This window comes from Lethenteron reissneri, chromosome 46 (assembly GCF_015708825.2).
Source record: "Lethenteron reissneri isolate LAM-NWPU_2019-01 chromosome 46, ASM1570882v1, whole genome shotgun sequence".
Classification (NCBI taxonomy): domain Eukaryota; kingdom Metazoa; phylum Chordata; class Hyperoartia; order Petromyzontiformes; family Petromyzontidae; genus Lethenteron; species Lethenteron reissneri.
Genome location: NC_083824.1, coordinates 1,796,419 through 1,819,596, shown reverse-complemented (window position 1 = coordinate 1,819,596; position 23,178 = coordinate 1,796,419). Strand labels below are relative to the sequence as shown.

Below are 23,178 nucleotides of genomic sequence, written 5' to 3'. Positions count from 1 at the left end.
TCACCCACATAAACCACGTGAATTCAGTGTGGCCACCCGCACTCTAAAACCCTCCCACCCTCTCCCCAACCCTGCCCACTGTGAAAACAGACGCTGCTCCTCCATACAGCTCGTTCCCTCTCTGCCTGTCCCTCCCTTCCCTCCCTTCTCATCCTCGGCATCTACGTTATATCATTGACTTGCTCTATTTTACGTGGTGTGTCCCGGGTAAGGGGGGGGGAATTATATATACATACAAAGAGATAAAATGATCCAAGATTCGAGGTTCACAACGACCTGCTTGTGCACATGCACCTTTATTAATGGGAAGAAATGTTTCGAAGAGCACTACCTTACATGCTGTACAATTACAAACAACACTAATCGCTAATATTTACAAGTGAAAACTTGTTATTTGCAAAATTGCTGTTATGCCACTTCGTGTATAAAAAGTACTTTCTTTTACAAGCCGCTTCACTTCTTTGCTCAAAATAAACGCAACGCGCATTCAGAAACCGACAACAGCAAACTCGGGAGTGGGGAGAGACTAAACAGCAAACAGTACAAATCGACTTCTTGGGTCATATATTAAACATTTGTGTGTCCTCATCGCCGTCGATTGGCTCTCATTTCTTCCGCCAGTTCTGTGTGCATGCTCTCGTCTGTGTGCTTGCACGATTCCCTCGGACGAGATTCCCGTCGTTCACCGACAGCGTTAGAATTCGAGCTATGGGGCGTCTCAGTCCCATCTGTGTGGAGTCTCTTGCGTTTCCATCGCTCTAGACACTCGAAGAGTTTTTGTTTCCGCTGCGGCACACAACCACTGCAAAGGTTTTAGCGGTTGAGCCGTAGAACGGCTCTCCGATGCGTTTTCGGGGGCCGCGTGTTCCGTCGGCACCACGTCGGATGTTTCGCTCCACGCGTGCCGGAAGCTTCTTCAGAGAACTTGAGAAGCTTCAGCGAGCATAGCGGCATTCGAATCCTCCAGTCGTTCACCGTTTGTTCCTGCCTCTGAACTTTCCATCAGGAGTTGGGAGAGCCGCCGACGGCCATTAAAACCACGGCGGCAAGGGCAAGTGCCGCGACCACGGGGGCCGACGGTCTCGGCGCTCCGGCTCCTCCTCCCTGCCGCTCCCGACCGCTCGCCACCGCCAGTGGCGGCGCCAGCTCCACGGCATCCTGCGACGCGAACGCGGCCGCCCGCGCGAAGCTCAGGTCGCCCGTCGTGAGCAGGTCGAACACGCACGTCTCGAAGTAAGGATCGTCCACCGACAGCCTCTCCTCGCAGGCCGCGCGCGCAGTTCGTGCCGTGAATACGCCCGCGGTCCGGCCATCGCCGCCGCTGCCGCCGGCGCCGCCGGCTTCCTGGTCCAGCCGTTCCGTGCCGGGGCAGCCGCGCCAGCACAGCTGCAGGGCCTGGCCCAGGCTCTCGTCGTGGTCGTAGGCCTCGGCGACGCGCGCCGGCGTGCGGATGGCGAAGGTCAGGTAGCGTCCCACCTGGCGCACGGCCACCGTGGTGCCAATGTAGACGGCCGAGATCTCGACGTGCCGGCCGGGCACCTTCTCGGTGACGAGAAGGCCGGAGGCCGCATACTGCCGCCCGCCCAGGCCGCCCATCTTGGTGCCGTCGACGAACGCGGCCGGGAGGTCGTCCGTCTCGGCGTGGTAAACCCGCTCGTCCGTGCAGTGCTGCTGGCCCTTGAAGATGATGGTGAGCTGTGGAGACAATGGCGCACACCGCTCATTAGCTTCGCGATGGACAGGTGCCAGGGTAGCGAGCACTTATTCTTGGGAGGCGCGGCCCAATACACAAACGGTCCAGATGTCAGCGGCCCGCTGGCATTGCATGTCACAGCCAAGATTGAAACCTGGGACAGCGGCATCGTAGCGGGGCGAGGGAGATGTGACGTTACGACGACGATGGTGTCGCCAAAATCCACGACAGATAACCCACGGGGGAGTTTGAATCGTGCAAGGAGATTTAAAATAACACTGCGCAATAGTGCAGGAGGTTTGCCCGTGAAGTTGAGTCGAGTTTGTAAATGACAAAAAAAACATATCACAACAGAAATATCGGTGCAGGCGGGACAACCTTCAGTTTCAAACAACACGCAAACGTGTGTCAAAAGCGCCATGGCCTTTGTGAGTGGTGCAAAAAATCCATCAGCAGCTCACATTTGCTAAGACAAGAGGACCACAACAGTGCACTAAATAATGATATTTTTTGTACATACACAATGGCTGCGTGTGCTTTTTTGTACACGTTTCTGCGTCTTGTTTTAAACGTCCGAGTGTTGAGCGGTACCCACCCTTGTCTGTGTCGGTGTGTGGTGGGACTTTTTCTGGGCACTCCGGTTTCCTTCTATGTGCCGAGGCACTCGTTAATGGATTTGCCAAAAACCCTCCCAATGCAAGAACATCCTGATATAATAGTCTTGGGACACAGTACGGCTTACCTGGCTAAATGAGTGGTATTATAAATTGTTTGTTTTACTTTGTTATACCTGGTGAGAACTGAAAAAACTATTGTCTCATTTTCAAGAGTGACCTGGGTCATCGAAATTACAAAAGCAATGCCATAAAACCCCAAATATGAAACCCCAAGTATAAAACCCCAAGTATAACAACAAAGCAAAGAGAAATCGGGGGGCAAAAACAACTACAGTACAGTGCGAGTGCTCTTCGTAAAATCCCGCCATTGCTCTTGTTTCACAATTACACCACTGTCATTCCTAAGTCACACATCAACTCGTCTTCTTTAAAAGGCACCCGGATGACCATGTGGCAAAAAAAACAACCAAGTTACGATGAACTCTCCTTACAATGAGTCAACAAAGGATTCCCTTTATTCTCGAGTCAACGTGGCCATAATTGGTGGGTGGTGTCAACTGCAGTAGACCAATTTGCCTTCGTGCCCCGGTCGATAAGCTGCGTTTAAGCTCCCGCTAATTCACCGTCACGTCTCCCCCCCCGGCCCCCTTTCATTCCTTGCCAGATAAATACAGGCGACCGCCGCTGCCATCACCGCGGAGGGGTGGAGTGGCGGTGGCGCGGTGGATTTTTTCTTTTTTGAATTATTAAAATATTTCGATCTGGATAATCCCGTGAGATGGAACACCACGTGTTTTTACAAAGGTTGTCCTGAGCTATCGATTGACGCAAGCGGAACGACCACGCAAATGAAGCGCGCACGAACGTCTTAAAGATTAGAGCAACTGCGCCGCTTATGATCCTGCCGACGTCCGAGTTCCATTTCTCGGCCATGGCTCAGATCAGTGGCGACGGATATCTGACCCAGTCCCTGAGCCACTCCCTTCACCAACACGCACTGACCAGCGTGGCGAAGCATGGTCAAATGAATCCCATGGCTGAGGAACACAAAAACTCAACATATTCGTCAATAACGCTGTGGCTTTACAAACAAAAAGTATGTAAGATGTAATGTTTTGGGCAATAGCCCTTCCTCACAGCACATAGAAAGGCCAGAGATGTAGTCAACTCTCTACACACTCTACCTCTCTATGTGCTGTAAAGAATGGCCATTGCCTAAAACATTGCATTTTGTTTTTAAATCCAGTGTGGAAAGACAAATGTGTTGAGGTTTTTGTTTGTTATTCATGCCTGTGCACCACTGCCAATGCAGCAGTAGCAGCAACAAGCATCACCTAATAATTAGTTTCGTGACTGATGCAGCATGGTCAAGCCTTCCTCCAGCAGTGGATTTACAAGGCGTTGACAGTGATTATTTTTGATATAAACTAGTGAGCGGGTTAAAGTGCACGGGAAGGGGCCGCTGGGTTGCTTAAGGCCGCTCTCCTCCACACTTGCCGTGACTGCACAACAAAAATCCATGCCCCGTAGTGGCGCCGCTGAAGATGTAGAGACGGGGCCGTGATGACGAGGTGGCGATGGCGTATCGTCATCATCGTCATCATCGTCCTCATGACCCATGGGCAGATAGGCCATTGGTGTCTACTGCACATTTCATCATTTGTTTCCATCATGTGCATTGGGGTTCCTTTTGTCTTTTTTTTTCACGGCCGAATTATCGGCAACCCTTTCACCCGACCCTATCCAGGCTTGGGACTGGGCTCAGATACCCACTGCATTGTGGAGCCCGAGGCGGAGTTAAAGATAACAGGTTCGTCCTAGATTCATCCCCAGTGGCGCAACAATGGGGGGGGGGGGGTATGTGGCAGCATTAAGCGACATATAGGGGCTCAGTCGGTCACAAGGAGGCCCCAAATCAACAGATAACCAGTAAATAATGTTCAGATTTGTATTCATAAAAATTTACCTATGGACTACCATGGACCACCCGATTAACACATCTGGCTAACGTGTCAAAAGAGCACAGTCAGGTTCCACCCCACCTTTGCCAGTACCAAAATATGAGAATATATTTTCCCCTTTTTTCTGGCAACAAAACAGGTGTTAAGATGTTAAAACACCAACATGAAACCTTTTACAAGGAATCATGTCTGTATTAACCACATTACTTGTGGTCAGAATGCAAACAAAAAACATACTCTGATAATATATGCATTGTCTTTGAAACTGATTGGTCCACACCAGAGACAGCTTTCTTTCGAGCCTAGTCTCAAACGGTGTGAGACCAGAGGTGTTAGACCAGAGGACGCCAAAAGGCGTCTTCTCAAGTTCCACCCCTTTGAGGAAATCCTAGACCGATGGGCCGGCATGAAAGCAAGACGCATAATAACTTAATTGCGAGTAATTGTACCTTTAAATATTTTTATTAATACTGTCGCTGTGAGGCTGTCTTCCTCTAGTGCAACTAAAATAACATATCTATATATAGTTATAGCCGACACATTATTGTGTAAGGGGTTAAAAACACCCGTAGCTATTTAAGTAAAAGTTAGTCGGGAGAAAGAAGGAGGGCCTTCGGTGATATCTCGCAATCTCTCCCCGTTGATATCGGGAGTTGTGCCCCTGTTGATCCCTGCCCTCCCCTCCAACACTGCCAGAGACTCGATGAAGCAGAGTGGTTCGTGCTCACAATTTGATTCAAACAGGGATTGTTTAAGCACTGCGGTGAATGGTAGCGCCTCTAGTGGCTGCAGGCGTGACGTTGACCCACTACTGTACAACATTTAAGAATCGATTGTTATGAATGTGAACCAACTCATGTACAACCTTAGAATCAATTTGAATCCATGAACCAATACGTCATTCTTCCCAGACGCATCGTAATGTTCTACCAATGTTTTCCAGCCACATTTGTTTGAATCGTGCAATCCGTGAACCGGTTTAGACTTTCCCAGTTTCCTCAGCAGGCCGTGACCTGTTAAATGAATGCCACTGGACTGCCCGGAGTTATTGGCAAGAAGCCCGGATCATAGCCCACTGCTGTGGCATAGCTCAGGAAGCCGCGAGGAATGTGTGATCAGTGAAAGGGCCATTAACGCCCGCGTTTTGCATGACAATCACGCCATTGTGAGCGGCTGGGCTGAAAAGCCGGTCGGAAGAAAGACAAAGTGTAAAAGAAACGCGTAAAGGCGATGCGCAGGCTAGCTTGCAAAGGCTTTTAAATCGCGGCTTATTCATTGGCACCTCTAAGGATCTGTCCCCAAAAAAAAATAACTCTCCCCTCGGCCAGCCCCAGAACGCTCCCTAAAAAGGAAACGGCCAAAAGCATTGCGATGCGGGGGGCCTCCCTTTTTGAAAAAGAGTCTTGAGACTGTGTGAGGCTTTTCTTGATAAACGAACGGCATTTCCTTGATGAATACTCCATTATAGCCCAAAGGCCCCTTCTGCTTGGCCTAAGAGCCCCTCGGACCACCATAGCCCCGCCCCCGCCCCAGCCGCCTTCCTGCCCCCCCCACCCCCCTCCCATATGACCCCACAGTCACGTCCTTTTAGAGCAGCAGCAGCAGAGAGAGCTGGAGTGACAACTACGAGAATGTCTGCTAGGTATGCATGTTGCTAAACTTCTTTCGCACCGTAGGTGCATATATGCTCCTAAATATACTGTACGTGTAAAAAAAACTCAACACGTTCGCCAATAACACTACTGCCTTAAAGGGAAGAGTATGTAACAGGTGACGTTCTGGACAATGACCCTTCTTCATAGCAAATAAATACATAATAAATAAAGCAGTGTTTCTCAATTCCAGTCCTTGCGACCCCCTCCCACAACAATTACCAAGCATCAGGTTCATTGAGCGTGTTTGGGGACTTCATTTGCATACGAATATAAAGAATTTGTAATCATCAAAGGCCGGACCGTGGCGGGGTCACGTGATGATGGAGTTGAGAAGTGCTGCTGTTGAATAACTTAAGCAATGCATGCATGTGTGGGAAAGACTCGAATGCCATTTCCATGGGATTATAATTTTTGGCCTCGATTCCAAATGTTGGTTTAGAGTGTAATGGTGTTATTGAAAACCGAGTCGTTTTAACGACACGTTTATATTTACGCGATCGATCCCCCAAAAAATTCTTCATGATGCAAAACTGAGTCAAATTACTTATCATACTCGTGAAAGCAGTGATATCCTCACAATGGAGCATCTCCTGCTTAGATATTTTAAGAACAATTTAGTTTTTTATACATACAGTATATACAATTTGTCCTGAAAGGTATCTGAGCAGGAAACATACTGCAATTACATGTCAATCCCATTGCTGCATCAAGGCCTCCCACATGCCACGTCGGATGATAGGGATTGATTGACCATACTTCACCGCGCTGGTCGTTGCGGGTTGATGAAGGGGGCAACCCTTGACTGGTTCATTTATCACTCATCATTGATGTTAGTCAAATTTATATTGCTGGGTTTAAAGCGGCTTGTGTTAGCACGCTGAATCACGGTGGCTCAAAATACAATTACATCCACTTTGTATACGTTGTCTCCAGTTGCTGTGGTCGAGCATCTGCGCTACACGGTCAGAAGGGCATGAGTTCACACCTCTCAGTCGGCCCATCATTCTCAACGTGGAGGATAAATCTAATTTCACTTTGTGCAAACGTCGACTGTGGTCGCCCTATGGAGAAAGTAACCCCTGCCACAGTGATGTGGAATTTCTAACACTGCATCAGTGCCATCAATGGGCTTGAGCACCACGTTAATGGGTTATGTTTCTGCACGGAGGTAGCCCAGTAGCTCAAGGGACAGAGGCAGAGCCGGCACCGCTGAGATGCCTGGATTTGAATATGGGTTTCTGTCGCCCGCTGTAATTAAAACTGGGTTTTCAAGTATAGCAAGTTCAAGGTCTCAGGTGAGTGACCAACAATAACTGCACACAAAAAAACACAGTGTAAAATGTGTTTTCTTTACTTACTTTGACCAAATTAAAATAAATGTTTCACTACCATGCTGATAGGGGAGGTTATTTGTAGGGAGCTCAGAATAAGTTCCGTGTCTTTCTTTGAGCCATTTGCCTTTCCACAGCTGCCTTTTAACTGGGCGGTGTTGCACCGCTCTGCAAGGGTTCCAAACGGCCACTTCATCTCATGCCACGATGCTGGCATCACAATCAAAACAAAAACATTAACAAGACGAACACGGCAAACACAACGCTGGCAGCAGCATCCCTTTCCGCCACCATTGCCACGACCACCAATCCATTGCGCTCCATCCCTCTCACTTCCACCACACTCCCGCCCTCGCCCTCACCTTGCTGGTGGCGGTGGCCGTGGCACCTCCGTACACGGGCACGCTGGTGGCCTGCACGTACACGTGCTCGTTGTCCACGAGCGGCCACGCGCCCGCCACGCGGCACGCGTGCATCCCGCCGGGGAACGTGCGCACGTGCGGGTCGCCCGACAGGCCGCAGTAGCGGTAGGCGCCGGCCGGCGGGGCCCGGGCCCTGGTCGCCCCGCACGCCCTCCGCACGGGGCCGGCCCTCGCGGGCGGCGCCGGCGGCGGCGGCGCCGGCGACCGTTCCGACGACGCGAGCCGCCCGCCGCCGGCGGCGACGGCGGAAGTGCCGCCGCAAGCGTTCTGCGCCATCAGGTCCTCGATGCCGAGCACGGCCGAGTGGTACGCCAGGTCGCCGCGGCACGCCCGCGAAGTCCGCCGCGTGCAGGCCGAGTAGGCCCGTAGGGCGGCGCACAGCGGGGCCGCCGACCCGGGGGAGGGTCGCCCACGGCCGATCGGCCCCACCGGCCCCACCGGGCCCACCGCCGCCGCGCCGCCGCCGTCCTCAACGGTCGAGCGGCCGGGCCCCGATGTTGCTGCCACGAACTCCGAGTTGCATTTGAGGATCCTGCACTGCGCGTGGGCTGTGCGGTGAAGTCCGAGTGACCCGGTGGAACAGGGGGTCGTGGGGTGAGGGCAATGGACGAGAGGGGTGGTAGACGAGGGGAGAGATTACGCTCTCGGTACACATTAAATAGAATGAGTGCATGGAACACTGCACAGTCCTCATCATAGCCAAAGGTTCAAAAACACAGAGGGCACAACACAGCACACAGCACAACGATGGACAAGAGCTGGAGTTGACCACCTGTCCAGGGCTTGCCACTGGCAGTCCGTAAATTTGTGTCTGTGGCAGGAATTGATCTGTTCCCAGATCTAGTACCGGTGCTGTGCTGAACTTTATTGCAGTTAACTGCAAATTATTTTTGATGACAGACCTCGTGCTGCCTGAGACATATATCTGGGTTCAGTCTCCTGTAGAACTGGTGGCGACCCTTCACACAGCACAAACTATACACACAACCCATCACAATGCAGTGCATGCTAAGGCACGGAGCTCGACACGAGCAGTGCACCACACGACACAAATTGTGCAGCGGGGAAGGACACAGCAGTAACATATATCTCACAATACAAACCGCGCACCTCACTCGAGTTGCAGGCCCTGCAGGCTAACAGTATAGGCCATGGCACGCACACAAACGCGCAGTACAACACACAACGGGGCCTGGAACTCACGACCGAGAAGCTCCCGCGGGATGAGTTCAGCCACTGATGTTGGTGAGAATGAACCCAGGTTGGCTGGGACCATAGGGCAGTGAGAAAACACATCTATCACCACTCTACCACAAGTCCACACTGCCCCGTGGCCAGCAATGTAAACATTCTTACCTGGGGCAAGCACCTTTAGTGACTCCACCAATGTCTTCAAGTGGCCAATAAAATAGGATTAGTACGAGACGTAGGTATGCGAGTTATTTTATTTTCTACCCACGTGACTTTACCTAAAGAACCAGAGTATGGATTCCTGCAGTCGCGAAAGCTTCGAATCAGTCCGAGACACTTTCTGTTTAATGCTCATCAGACTCGAGCCTCACGTGCAGTTATAGAATCGCAAAATGACAAGACTATTGCGCAAGTCCAGGTGCCCAACGTTGACATGTGGTGGGACAAACGTTCCATGTTTAATGGGTATCTGTTCTGTCTCCACTGATGAGTACACGCAAAAGCACACAAATACAGACCATCGCATGCATTCAGGTATGTACAAAATAACGTCACACACAAGATCACGCCACACACACATTTACACCCACACATACAATTACACGAACATACAAAGTCACATACGCAATCACAAAAACAGATACACACATCTTAACATAATGACACACAAAATCACATCTCACACACACAAACAATCACCCTCAAATCATCCCACGCAAAATGATTGACACTCAATATCACACACAAACTCTCACACACAATAAAAACACCCAAAGATACTTTCACACATTAACTAACAAACACGCATCGTCACAAACACAGCACAATCATAACAAGCCAGGATAGCCTCACATTGCCTAAAGACCTCTCCAGGAGGGTCCTGCATTGGGATGTTTAGCCAAGTCCCCTTTTGAAGAGTGTTGTGCTTTGCACATTCGTGAGCAAACCAGACAACTCGAAGAAGGAAACCCCACCAGACTTACTCGACAATAACACTCACAACAGGTCTACACAAACAGCTTCCTGTGCCGTCGCCTCTTAACGACATCGCTGCCCGGCGAGTTGGGAGGTCTCACAATCCCACGTGGATCCACCGAAACCTTCGCTGAAGTTTCCACAGAAACTGTAAGAAGAGTCACAAACTGAGAATCCACTCTCACACTGAGAGTTACCCAACACAGGCGGTGACGAGATTCACTCAGAGGCTGACTCACACCACACAGACGGTGACGAGATTCACTCAGAGACTGACTCACACCACACAGACGGTGATGAGATTCACTCAGAGACTGACTCACACCACACAGACGGTGACGAGATTCACTCAGAGACTGACTCACACCACACAGACGGTGACGAGATTCACTCAGAGGCTGACTCACACCACACAGACGGTGACGAAATTCACTCAGAGGCTGACTCACACCACACAGACGGTGACGAGATTCACTCAGAGGCTGACTCACACCACACAGACGGTGACGAGATTCACTCAGAGGCTGACTCACACCACACAGACGGTGACGAGATTCACTCAGAGGCTGACTCACACCACACAGACGGTGATGAGATTCACTCAGAGGCTGACTCACACCACACAGACGGTGATGAGATGCACTCAGAGGCTGACTCACACCACACAGACGGTGACGAGATCCACTCAGAGGCTGACTCACCACACAGACGGTGACGAGATCCACTCAGAGGCTGACTCACACCACACAGACGGTGACGAGATTCACTCAGAGGCTGACTCACACCACACAGACGGTGACGAGATTCACTCAGAGACTGACTCACACCACACAGACGGTGACGAGATTCACTCAGAGGCTGACTCACACCACACAGACGGTGACGAGATTCACTCAGAGGCTGACTCACACCACACAGACGGTGACGAGATCCACTCAGAGGCTGACTCACACCACACAGACGGTGACGAGATTCACTCAGAGGCTGACTCACACCACACAGACGGTGACGAGATTCACTCAGAGACTGACTCACACCACACAGACGGTGACGAGATTCACTCAGAGGCTGACTCACACCACACAGACGGTGACGAGATTCACTCAGAGGCTGACTCACACCACACAGACGGTGACGAGATCCACTCAGAGGCTGACTCACACCACACAGACGGTGACGAGATTCACTCAGAGGCTGACTCACACCACACAGACGGTGACGAGATTCACTCAGAGACTGACTCACACCACACAGACGGTGACGAGATTCACTCAGAGGCTGACTCACACCACACAGACGGTGACGAGATTCACTCAGAGACTGACTCACACCACACAGACGGTGACAAGATTCACTCAGAGGCTGACTCACACCACACAGACGGTGACAAGATTCACTCAGAGACTGACTCACACCACACAGACGGTGACGAGATTCACTCAGAGACTGACTCACACCACACAGACGGTGACAAGATTCACTCAGAGGCTGACTCACACCACACAGACGGTGATGAGATTCACTCAGAGACTGACTCACACCACACAGACGGTGACAAGATTCACTCAGAGGCTGACTCACACCACACAGACGGTGATGAGATTCACTCAGAGACTGACTCACACCACACAGACGGTGACAAGATTCACTCAGAGGCTGACTCACACCACACAGACGGTGATGAGATTCACTCAGAGGCTGACTCACACCACACAGACGGTGACGAGATCCACTCAGAGGCTGACTCACACCACGCAGACGGTGACGAGATTCACTCAGAGACTGACTCACACCACACAGACGGTGACGAGATTCACTCAGAGGCTGACTCACACCACACAGACGGTGACGAGATTCACTCAGAGACTGACTCACACCACACAGACGGTGACGAGATTCACTCAGAGACTGACTCACACCACACAGACGGTGACGAGATTCACTCAGAGGCTGACTCACACCACACAGACGGTGACGAGATTCACTCAGAGACTGACTCACACCACACAGACGGTGACGAGATTCACTCAGAGGCTGACTCACACCAAGACTGACTCACACCAAGACTGACCCGAGGTGGCGAGGAGGAGGACGAGGAGGACGAGGAGGGTGGCGACGGGAAGCTGCCCGCGGGCTCCGGCGTCCGGGTTGAGGAGCGAGCGGCGCGGCGCCTCCCCGACGCCCATCGCTCATCCAGCCATGGGGAGCCCCTCGCCGCGTGCCCGGCTCGGCACGGCACCGTCTCCTACCCCTCTCCCTCTCCTCGCTCTCTCTCGCGTCTCCTACCTCTCTCTCTCTCCTACCCCTCTCACTCTCCTACCCCTCTCTCTCTCTCCTCGCTCTCTCTCCTACCCCTCTCTCTCTCTCTCCTCGCTCTCTCTCCTACCCCTCTCTCTCTCGCGTCTCCTACCCCTCTCCCTCTCCTCGCTCTCTGCCTCCCTGTGCCCGTGTCCCTCTCCTCTCTCGAGTCTACTTCTCCATTCGGTCTGTCTCCCTGCCCGTGTCCGTGTCCGCCTTCGTCGGTTCTACCCTCTCCCCCTCTCTGTCTGTGTATCTGTGTCTGTGTCTCTGTGTCTGTGTCTCTGTGTCTGTGTCTCTGTCTGTGTCTCTGTGTCTCTGTCTGTGTCTCTGTGTCTCTGTGCGAGGCGAGAGCGACTCCCCCTCTCGTTCGCCCACGCGCCGTTGTTGGGAAGTTCCGTCGCCCTCCGCTTCTCTCGCGTTCCGCAGCGTTAATGACGCCGCCTCCTCCTCCTCCCTCCCTCCTCCTCCTGCGACTCTCAATCACTCAACACACACAGCACACACACACAGCACACACACAGTACACACAACACACACACACACAGCACGCACACAGCACGCACACAGCACGCACACAGCACGCACAACACACACAGCACACACACGCACACAGCACGCACACAGCACGCACACACAACACACACAGCACGCACACACACAGCACACACACACACAACACACACAGCACGCACACACAACACACACAGCACGCACACACACAGCACACACACACACAACACACACAGCACACACAAAGCACACACAGCACGCACAACACACACAGCACGCACACACACAGCACGCACAACACACACAGCACGCACACAGCACACACACACAACACACACAGCACGCACACACACAGCACACACAACACACACACAGCACGCACAACACACACAGCACGCACACACACAGCACACACACAGCACACACACAGCACGCACACACACAGCACGCACACAGAACACACAGCACGCACACACACAGCACACACACACACAGAACACACACAGCACACACACAGCCCACTCACAACACACACAACACACAGCACGCACACAGCCCACTCACAACACACACAACACACTCAACACACACACAGCACGCACACAGCACACTCACAACACACAGCCCACCAGCCCCTCACCATCCACACAGCCCCTCACAGCCCCTCACCACCCACACAGCCCCCAGCCCCTCACCACCCACACAGCCCCCCAGCCCCTCACAACACACACAGCCCCCCAGCCCCTCACCACCCACACAGCCCCCCAGCCCCTCACCATCCACACAGCCCCCCAGCCCCTCACAACACACACAGCCCCCCAGCCCCTCACCACCCACACAGCCCACCAGCCCCTCACAACCCACACAGCCCACCAGCCCCTCACCACCCACACAGCCCCCAGCCCCTCACAACACACACAGCCCCCCAGCCCCTCACCACCCACACAGCCCCCCAGCCCCTCACCATCCACACAGCCCCCCAGCCCCTCACAACACACACAGCCCCCCAGCCCCTCACCACCCACACAGCCCCCCAGCCCCTCACCATCCACACAGCCCCCCAGCCCCTCACAACACACACACAGCCCACCAGCCCCTCACAACACACACAGCCCCCCAGCCCCTCACCACCCACACAGCCCCCCAGCCCCTCACCATCCACACAGCCCCCCAGCCCCTCACAACACACACAACCCCCCAGCCCCTCACCACCCACACAGCCCCCCAGCCCCTCACCATCCACACAGCCCCCCAGCCCCTCACAACACACACACAGCCCACCAGCCCCTCACAACACACACAGCCCCCCAGCCCCTCACCACCCACACAGCCCCCCAGCCCCTCACAACACACACACAGCCCCCCAGCCCCTCACCATCCACACAGCCCCCCAGCCCCTCACAACACACACAGCCCCCCAGCCCCTCACCACCCACACAGCCCACCAGCCCCTCACAACACACACAGCCCCCCAGCCCCTCACAACACACACACAGCCCACCAGCCCCTCACAACACACACAGCCCCCCAGCCCCTCACAACACACACACAGCCCACACAGCCCCTCACCACCCACACAGCCCCCCAGCCCCTCACAACACACACAGCCCCCCAGCCCCTCACAACACACACACAGCCCCCCAGCCCCTCACAACACACACAGCCCCCCAGCCCCTCACAACACACACACAGCCCCCCAGCCCCTCACAACACACACAGCCCACCAGCCCCTCACAACACACACACAGCCCCCCAGCCCCTCACAACACACACAGCCCACCAGCCCCTCACAACACACACACAGCCCCCCAGCCCCTCACAACACACACACAGCCCCCCAGCCCCTCACAACACACACAGCCCCCCAGCCCCTCACCACCCACAGCCCACCAGCCCCTCACAACACACACAGCCCCCCAGCCCCTCACCACCCACACAGCCCACCAGCCCCTCACCACCCACAGCCCACCAGCCCCTCACAACACACACAGCCCCCAGCCCCTCACAACACACACAGCCCCCCAGCCCCTCACAACACACACAGCCCCCCAGCCCCTCACCACCCACAGCCCCCCAGCCCCTCACCACCCACAGCCCACCAGCCCCTCACCCACACGCCCGCAGGCTGAGCCAGGAGGCAGGCACAGACGCACGGACCACTCCCAGTTTGCTTTCTCAAGCAAAGAATGGCGAAGTATGGATTGTCCTGCTTGTGTCTTCAGGCTTGGAGGTTGCAACATGGCTGTGGAGTGCTGATGATCCCAATTGAAAGGAGGGCACTGGCATTTCTCAGTCATAAATAAATCGGACGTGTTTGTCCTACCACATATCAAGAAAACCGCGTCTTTTTCTACAAGTATATATATTTTTACACATCCCATCGGCCTTATTTTTGGGGGGAGTTAAAAATATTCGCGTGCATTGCATCAACACAAGCAGAGCTGTGGAGCGGTCTGGTCAATGAGCGTCTCGTCAGCAGAGTCGGGGACGTGTTCCTGTCGGTGTTGTGCAGGTCGCCGTCGTCCCCACGCCGAATTGACGCTTCGTGAGACGAGGCGGGCTGGTGGTGGTGGTGGTGGGGGGGGGGCTTCACGTGGCAGACCGCAGCTGCTGGATACGAAGGGCCCTCTCTCCAAGCCAGGGCCCCGTTGTCCAATAGGCCACAGTCGGCACTGAGCCAAGGGCCTGCGAAAACTAAAGGGCGTACGGGAAAAAAAATTGGACCATGTTTTTGTTTGTATGTATGCTAACAAAAACATTCACCAAGATATCTTCCTGAATGAATATATGTATACAGCGAGGCTTGGCACAGTGTTTATGGAAAGAGGCAGAGTTAGTTCAATGCCAATCTCTTGTTTTCACAAGGTGAGAGAAATGAACACGGGAGATGAACTTCTCGAGATTTTTTTCATTGCAAAATTTGCAATAATATCGTCAAATGTTGTTTTTCGCGTAACGCGTCAGCCAGCAGTGACGACATCTGTCCAGCGGCTGGACGAAGTCGGCGTGAAACAAGCGGAGTGGTAACATGGGGCATCAGCAGCAGCAGCAGCAGCCGGAGAGAGTGATCACTGCAGACCTACGAAACCGAAGTGCCTCGGGCCTGCACGGACCTCAATCCGCCCTCTCTCCACGATGGGGCTCGTTGTGGCCACACTTCCACGACCTGGTGAAGATGCCACCGTCATTAGCCGTGGCCGCGAATCGAACTCGGGTCACCTGGATCACAGAGCGCAATGCGTTTCGCCATGTAACGTACGACTTTATAAGCGTGTGTTATTTGATCATTTAACGACATTGCTATTTAATATTCTTGGGTTCTAACATTGCTGATTGGGTGTTTTTTTTCTTTCTCTCTCTGCATTGTGTTTGTTTACGCGTTGTTAATTGCCGCTTTGCTGTTCAGCATTTAATTAAACTCACGGTCTCCCCTTGATGAATCGACGTGGGATGCTGCCTGGCTGCCACAGCCCATCGATCCGTCTCGCCCCCCTCCCTCTACGCTGCACGTGAATGCCCTTGCCACCCACCCGGGCCACGTGCGGGTCTGGACAGCCACAACGAGTCGCAAGAGCTTCCAACCCTCTGTGGTCAGCCGGGAATTTGGGTCACACTCGGCTGCACCCTTGGAACGATTTGCCGGCGACGCATTGCGAACGCAGCCCCTTCCCTCGGTCCGTCCGGAGTGAAGCCGGGCATCATCGACACGATCATCGGCCATGATTAATACACTGCTGGGTGAAGGACTCACTCAAAAGCCATTGCCATCTCTCGCGGTCCCTGGCGATGTAACGATTCGCCTAATTATTTGGCGATGCTACTGCTGCTGCTGGCAGTGGTGCACAAGCACTAAACAACAGCAACAGCAGCAGCCAACACGTTCGTCAATACTACCACTGCACGCGTGGCCTTTAGAGGGAACACAATACCCGGCGACGTTGTGGGCACTGCTCCTTCTTCGTCGTACACGTCTGGCACCTGCACGCGAGATTATGTCATCGCCGATCCCGTGAAGCCTTTCCCACCACGCAAGGGCAATTTGAGGTGCAATGGCCACGCTGTGTGAGTGAGAGAGAGCGTGCACGACTTCTCAAGAGGGTGGTCACAATCCACTGCTCAATGAACGCATCCCCCATGGCGTGGCGGTTGTATGACCACACTTCACCAATTAACAAACGAAGCATTGCTTAATCGCATTGTACATGAAATAGGCCTGACTTTTATTCGTTGTTTAAAAACATGTATTCCGTCGGCCGCTCTTGGAGTAGTGGGCCCTGCCTACCCGCGAGTCGTGGAGAATGGCGCTGCACGTGGCATCCGTATGGTCACCCTGGACCCCTGGCCGGGGTACAAGGGGATCCCATCATCCCCTCACCCCCCCCACCACCCACACACACAACTCCCTCTCTACCCCGTCCCCCGGCAGGGCCCGACCCCACGCGAATTCCTCAGCCTGCCGCGTGACCCGCAGTGACCCCCGCATGCAGGAGGGGGCGACGGGGATGGGATTGAGAAGTGAGTGGAGCGTGCGTGGGGGGGGGGGTGTTTTTGTAAAAGGAGGCGAGTGGGCAGTGGGAGGAGGGGGACGTGGGGGGGGGGGGCACTGGGTTAGTGGGGGAGGGGGAGTCGGGGTGGGGGGGTCACCATGGGGGCGACCGTGAAAAGATTCCCAGGTGTGAGGGTCCTGCAGTGTGCGTGGGTGAGTGCATCATTCAGAGTGTGATAGTGGTACAGTGTGCGTGGGTGAGTGCATCATTCAGAGTGTGATAGTGGTACAGTGTGCGTGGGTGAGTGCATCATTCAGAGTGTGATAGTGGTACAGTGTGCGTGGGTGAGTGCATCATTTAGAGTGTGATAGCGGTACAGTGTGCGTGGGTGAGTGCATCATTCAGAGTGTGATAGTGGTACAGTGTGCGTGGGTGAGTGCATCATTCAGAGTGTGATAGTGGTACAGTGTGCGTGGGTGAGTGCATCATTCAGAGTGTGATAGTGGTACAGTGTGCGTGGGTGAGTGCATCATTCAGAGTGTAATAGTGGTACAGTGTGCGTGGGTGAGTGCATCATTCAGAGTGTGATAGTGGTACAGTGTGCGTGGGTGAGTGCATCATTCAGAGTGTGATAGTGGTACAGTGTGCGTGGGTGAGTGCATCATTCAGAGTGTAATAGTGGTACAGTGTGCGTGGGTGAGTGCATCATTCAGAGTGTGATAGTGGTACAGTGTGCGTGGGTGAGTGCATCATTCAGAGTGTGATAGCGGTACAGTGTGCGTGGGTGAGTGCATCATTCAGAGTGTGATAGTGGTACAGTGTGTGTGGGTGAGTGTATCATTCAGGGTGTGATAGTGGTACAGTGTGCGTGGGTGAGTGTATCATTCAGAGTGTGATAGTGGTACAGTGTGCGTGGGTGAGTGCATCATTCAGGGTGTGATAGCGGTACAGTGTGCGTGGGCGAGTGCATCATTCAGAGTGTGATAGTGGTACAGTGTGCGTGGGCGAGTGCATCATTCAGGGTGTGATAGCGGTACAGTGTGCGTGGGCGAGTGCATCATTCAGGGTGTGATAGTGGTACAGTGTGCGTGGGCGAGTGCATCATTCAGAGTGTGATAGCGGTACAGTGTGCGTGGGCGAGTGCATCATTCAGAGTGTGATAGTGGTACAGTGTGTGTGGGTGAGTGCATCATTCAGGGTGTGATAGTGGTACAGTGTGTGTGGGTGAGTGCATCATTCAGGGTGTGATAGTGGTACAGTGTGCGTGGGCGAGTGCATCATTCAGAGTGTGATAGCGGTACAGTGTGCGTGGGCGAGTGCATCATTCAGAGTGTGATAGTGGTACAGTGTGTGTGGGTGAGTGCATCATTCAGGGTGTGATAGTGGTGTAATAAAGGTCGTGGAAGCGACTTCTGGAATCCGGTCTTTATTTGTCTTTCGTTCACAACACTCCCATCTTAGTCCTTCACGCTGCTGACAGACAGCGTGAGAGGGAGAGAGACACGCGCGGCCACGTGGCAGCCTGGACCCCGCTCCAGGGTGGCCTCACCCTCCGTTCGTTCCAGATCTGATCACATGTTGTTCGTCTCCACCCCTTTTAATACCTGGGTCACGTGGTACCTTTCCATCAATCCTGGTTAGCCTCTATGGAATCTTCTAGACTCCATGGTACGCTCCCAGGACCACGCCCCTGACTCGTCCCCCCATTTGCTGTGGCTAAAGCCAGCAGAACCAATCCTATACTTACAGATGTCACATTCGCATTACGTCAGGGCCACGCCCCTAGACTTCTCCCCATTGGCTATGGGTGTAATCCAACAGCAACCCGGATATGTCCTCACATTACATCACCCCCACACCCCACCCCCCCCCGTGTAAAAAGTCAGCCGTCTCGGCTGGGAAAAGAGTGACAGCCCGAATCCCTTTGAATAACATCTTACGGCGTCCATGACGCATTAACAAGGTAAGGGGAGTAGGCGCCATTGCGCAAAGGAATTAAAACATTAAAACAACAGACATACATTAGGGCGCCCCTGTAGCGCAGTAACACAAGGGTGACAGACCGCAAGGGAAACCGTATTAGCGAAATGGGAGAGACTTCGATCGCGTACGCGACGCCAGACCCTCTCCTCCCCTCGCGCGTGGTTGCCTCGCCGACTGTTCAGCAGGAGGTGGTTGCAGTGGAGAAGAAGAAGAATTTTCAGTTTCCGTTGTGTCTGAGACAGGCCCCGTTGGAGGTGGAACGTCCGGGGTCTCGTCGTCCTTCAAAACCTGTACGTCTGCGGGGGGTAGAACACAGCCCCGCTGGGGATCAATCTGTTCAATCGGCGAGGCAAGTGGCACATTCGGCACGCCAGACCCCGGCAGGTCAACAAGTGGAGATGAAGGGCCAGCACGTGGGTCAACGTAGGGCTTGAGCCGCGACGAATGGACATACCAACGACGTTGGCCGTACTGGATGCGAACACTCTGGGGATTCCGAATGTCCACCAGCCTCACCGGCCCCCGCCAAGGCTTGTGCAGTTTAGGGGATGTACCCACTGGCACCTGAGGGCAATGGAGCCATTGCCATATCGCCCACCGACCAAGGCATGTCAGTTTGCGATCGACGCGCATACCTCTCGTTCCTTGCCTGCGTACGGGCCGTCGTACATCTGGCGGCCTGTTGCGCCTCCGTAACCCGTTTAAGCGAGTCCCGTACGTGGTCAGGCAAGGAAGGGGACGGTTGCTTCCCCGTTGCACCAAGTTGCACATCAATCGGGGGTACATTCTCACGGCCATACATGAGGAAAAATGGCGAATATCCTGTGGACGCGTGCGGAACCATGCCGTATGCCGCCAGGACGCCCGGTATGTGCAAGTCCCAATCGGTTTGTTTCTCACTCGCCGTGTGGCAAAGCATGGCCGAAAGGGTGCGGTTAAATCGTTCCACCATGCCATCCGTTTGCGGATGGTAAGGGGAAGTGCGGATTTTCTTTGTACCCAAGGCAGAGCACACGTCTTTGAGCAATTTAGAGGAGAAGTTACGTCCTTGATCCGTGAGCAGCCCTTCGGGTGCTCCTTTATCCATGACGTACCCATTCAAGAAAGCCTCGGTGATGGATGAGGCCGTTTGGTGAGGCAGAGGCCAGGCCATAGGCCAGCGAGAAAAGTATTCGACCCCGACCAAAAGGTATTTATTTCCCCTAGCCGATGGAGGGAACGGGCCCAGGATATCCAGAGCAACCAGCTTTGGATATCCGAATACGGGATACCACGATCGCTCGTAGGGGCGGGACATAATTTTGACATGGCAGTTTCTGCTTCGCACAATCATGGCATGACCGGATAAAGTTAGTGACATCCGCTGTCATGCCAGGCCAAAAGAAATCCTGCTGCATCGCGGCTAATGTTTTCTGCACGCCGAGGTGCATCAGCTTGTCGGCGTGCAGCGCGCGGACCAGTTTGTGGCGAAGGGACGTCGGCACAACCAGGCGTGAACGGTCGGACAACCTATCCGTACACATCAGTAATCCCGCCTGGCCCTGAAACAACTGCCATTTCCATCCCGCCAAATGAGATTCTCGGTTTCCCAATCAGTTCCCGCAGTGGAGCCAGAGAGGCATCAGCCTCTTGCTCGCGTAGCCACACCCGAGTGCGGCAAATGCAGCGTATCGTCGGCGCCAACGGGTACATCCTGGCCATCATCGTTCGACATCGCCCCCATGACCGGACAGGGCGAGGTAGGCAGCGCCGCACAGCGGTGCGTACGTGTCAGACAGGCGCAGGGAGGAGTCGGGGGCAACCTAGAGAGAGCGTCCACGTTGCCATGGCGAGTACACTTGCGGTACGTGATATTGAAGGAAAACTCCTGTAATGATTCCAACCACCGAGACAATTGACCGGACAGTTGTTCCAATTTCAAAGAATATTGCAAGGCAGCGTGGTCAGTGCGCACGAGGAATTTCCTTCCATACAGGTACGGCCGGTACTGGCGAACAAAATGTATGATTGCCAGCAGTTCCTGTCGCGTCACGGAATATCGCGTCTCGGCAGGAGACAGAACCCTGTTGCCGTATGCCACCACTCGCTCGACCCCGTCTTTCCATTGCGACAAAACGGCTCCTATGCCGATATCGCTAGCATCCGTGTCAAGGATGAACGGCTGGGAAAAGTCTGGGTAGACGAGTGTCGGAGCGGTGGCCAGGCGATCCCGGAGAGATTGAATAGAGCGCTCCTCTTCCGGGCCCCATTTAAATCTCTTATTTTTCCCGTCAAAACATGCAGCGGCTTAGCCAACGTTGCGAAATTCTTAACAAATCGGCGATAGTAGGATGCGAATCCTATAAACCGCCGTACGTCGCCCACCAAAGTGGGCATGGGCCACTCTCGGACACACGCCATTTTCTGAGGGTCCGTGGACACACTGTCAGAGCTGACGATGTGTCCCAAGTAGCGGATGGATCGTTGCAAAAGGTGGCACTTCTTTGGTTTAAATTTTAGGTCAGCCGACCGCATCCTCTAAAAGACAGTCTCCAGTCATTGGAGGTGTTCTTCGAAGGTGCGGCTGAATACGATGATATCGTTCAAAAATATGAGGCACGTTTCCCACTGCAGCCCCGCTAGCACCAGTTCCATCAGGCGTTGGAACGTCGCAGGTGCTGCATTCAAGCCCATAGGTAAGCAGTTAAACTCAAAGAGGGCTTGTGGCGTGCGGAACGCCGTTTTCGGTTTGGACGCGTCATCGAGGGGAAGCTGCCAAAACCCAGACGACAGGTCGAGAGGGTAGAGACAAAATTTGCCCCCGACAAAGCGTCCAACGAGTCGTCCATTCGTGGCAAGGGGTATGCATCCGCCACGGATATCTTATTCAATCGGCGGAAGTCTACACAAAACCTCGTCCCGCCATCCTTTTTTTTAACCAGCACCACCGGCGCGCCCCAAGGACTGTTGGACGGTGAAATTATATCGGCCGCCAACATGTCGTCCACCGCACCACGCACGTGTTCCCTTTCTGCAGGGCTCATGCGATGTGGGTGCATACAAATCAGTCCCGCCGCACCGGTGTCGATATGGTGCGACAAGAGCGAGGTATGGCCCAAATCCAAATCGTTTTTACTGAAAACGTCAGCGTACTCCGACAATAGTGAATGCAAGGCGCTCTGCTGCGTGGCCGACAAGGACATATTTTCCCCGCACAATTCTGCGATCCATCGATCATCCGAACGATCGGATCGTGGCACGCCAGCGGCCATTTTTGTGGGGTTGGTCACTCTCAAAGCTGGTGAAATCGGTAGTGGCGTGAGCCAACACCGAGCCAGCCGGGACGACGACCCGGTCCGGGCCACCATTTAACACTTGTATAAACGGGGCCTGACCAGGCCGAACGATAGTTTGAGCCGCCACTAGGGAAAAGTATTTTGCCACAGAATTCGACGGGGACAACAACACACCCATCGCATCGTTCGCGGCTTTCAACCGCTTTCGGTAATGCAGCGGAATAAGCATTTGTGAGCCTGATGGTACTTCTACCGTGACAGCAACAATTGCATTAACAGCGTTTCCTGGGGGCGAACGGCCCAGCAGGGACGGCAGGAAGGACATTCTACGGCCCCCTGGCATTTTCAAGCAACCTTGATCGACGAGTATTTTAACGGGCATCCGACGAAGGAAATCGGTGCCCAATAAGCATGGGACGGCCAATGAATGCGAGATCAAAACTGGTCCCACCGCAGTGATATTCCCTATAGCAATGCGCACATCTACTCACCCCAAAATACCCATGCTACCCCCATTCGCAGCAACGAATGCATCGTTAGCCGGTCGGATCCGCGATGTAGGAATGGACAGGAGATGAAAAATGACATCGGAAATGATGGTTGCAGACGCGCCGGTGTCCACCAAAATACGGACATCGATCCCATCGATATTACCCCGTACCGTCGAGGACCCCGACGCAGCTGCCACCACCCTTCGAGCCAATGTTTTCCATTATCTAACCGAGTGTGGCATCGACCCAGGTGACCCACAATTCCCTTCAGGAGTGCAAAAATGGG

The 23,178-nt window shown here is 53.9% G+C and overlaps 1 protein-coding gene across 1 annotated transcript; it reads right to left on the bottom strand.

Annotated features, from left to right (window-relative positions):
• Nucleotides 1-256: 256 nt before the first annotated feature.
• LOC133354135 (hemojuvelin-like) lies at nt 257-12,642 on the bottom strand. Its single transcript, XM_061570734.1, has 3 exons — nt 11,917-12,642; nt 7,620-8,227; nt 257-1,695 (listed from the first exon to the last, which is right to left on the bottom strand). The coding sequence occupies exons 1-3, from the start codon at nt 12,029-12,031 to the stop codon at nt 1,003-1,005; spliced, it is 1,416 nt and encodes a 471-aa protein (XP_061426718.1). The 5' UTR covers nt 12,032-12,642; the 3' UTR covers nt 257-1,002.
• Nucleotides 12,643-23,178: the final 10,536 nt, after the last annotated feature.

Bases quoted from the DNA above. Each gene is read 5' to 3' on its own strand.
- LOC133354135 (XM_061570734.1), bottom strand. From the start codon at position 12,031: ATGGGCGTCGGGGAGGCGCCGCGCCGCTCGCTCCTCAACCCGGACGCC. The intron at 8,228-11,916 runs GTCAGTCTTGGT...TTCACCGCACAG, and splicing joins CCTCCTCCTCGCCACCTCGG to CCCACGCGCAGTGCAGGATC. The intron at 1,696-7,619 runs GTGAGGGCGAGG...TTGTCTCCACAG, and splicing joins CGGCCACCGCCACCAGCAAG to CTCACCATCATCTTCAAGGG.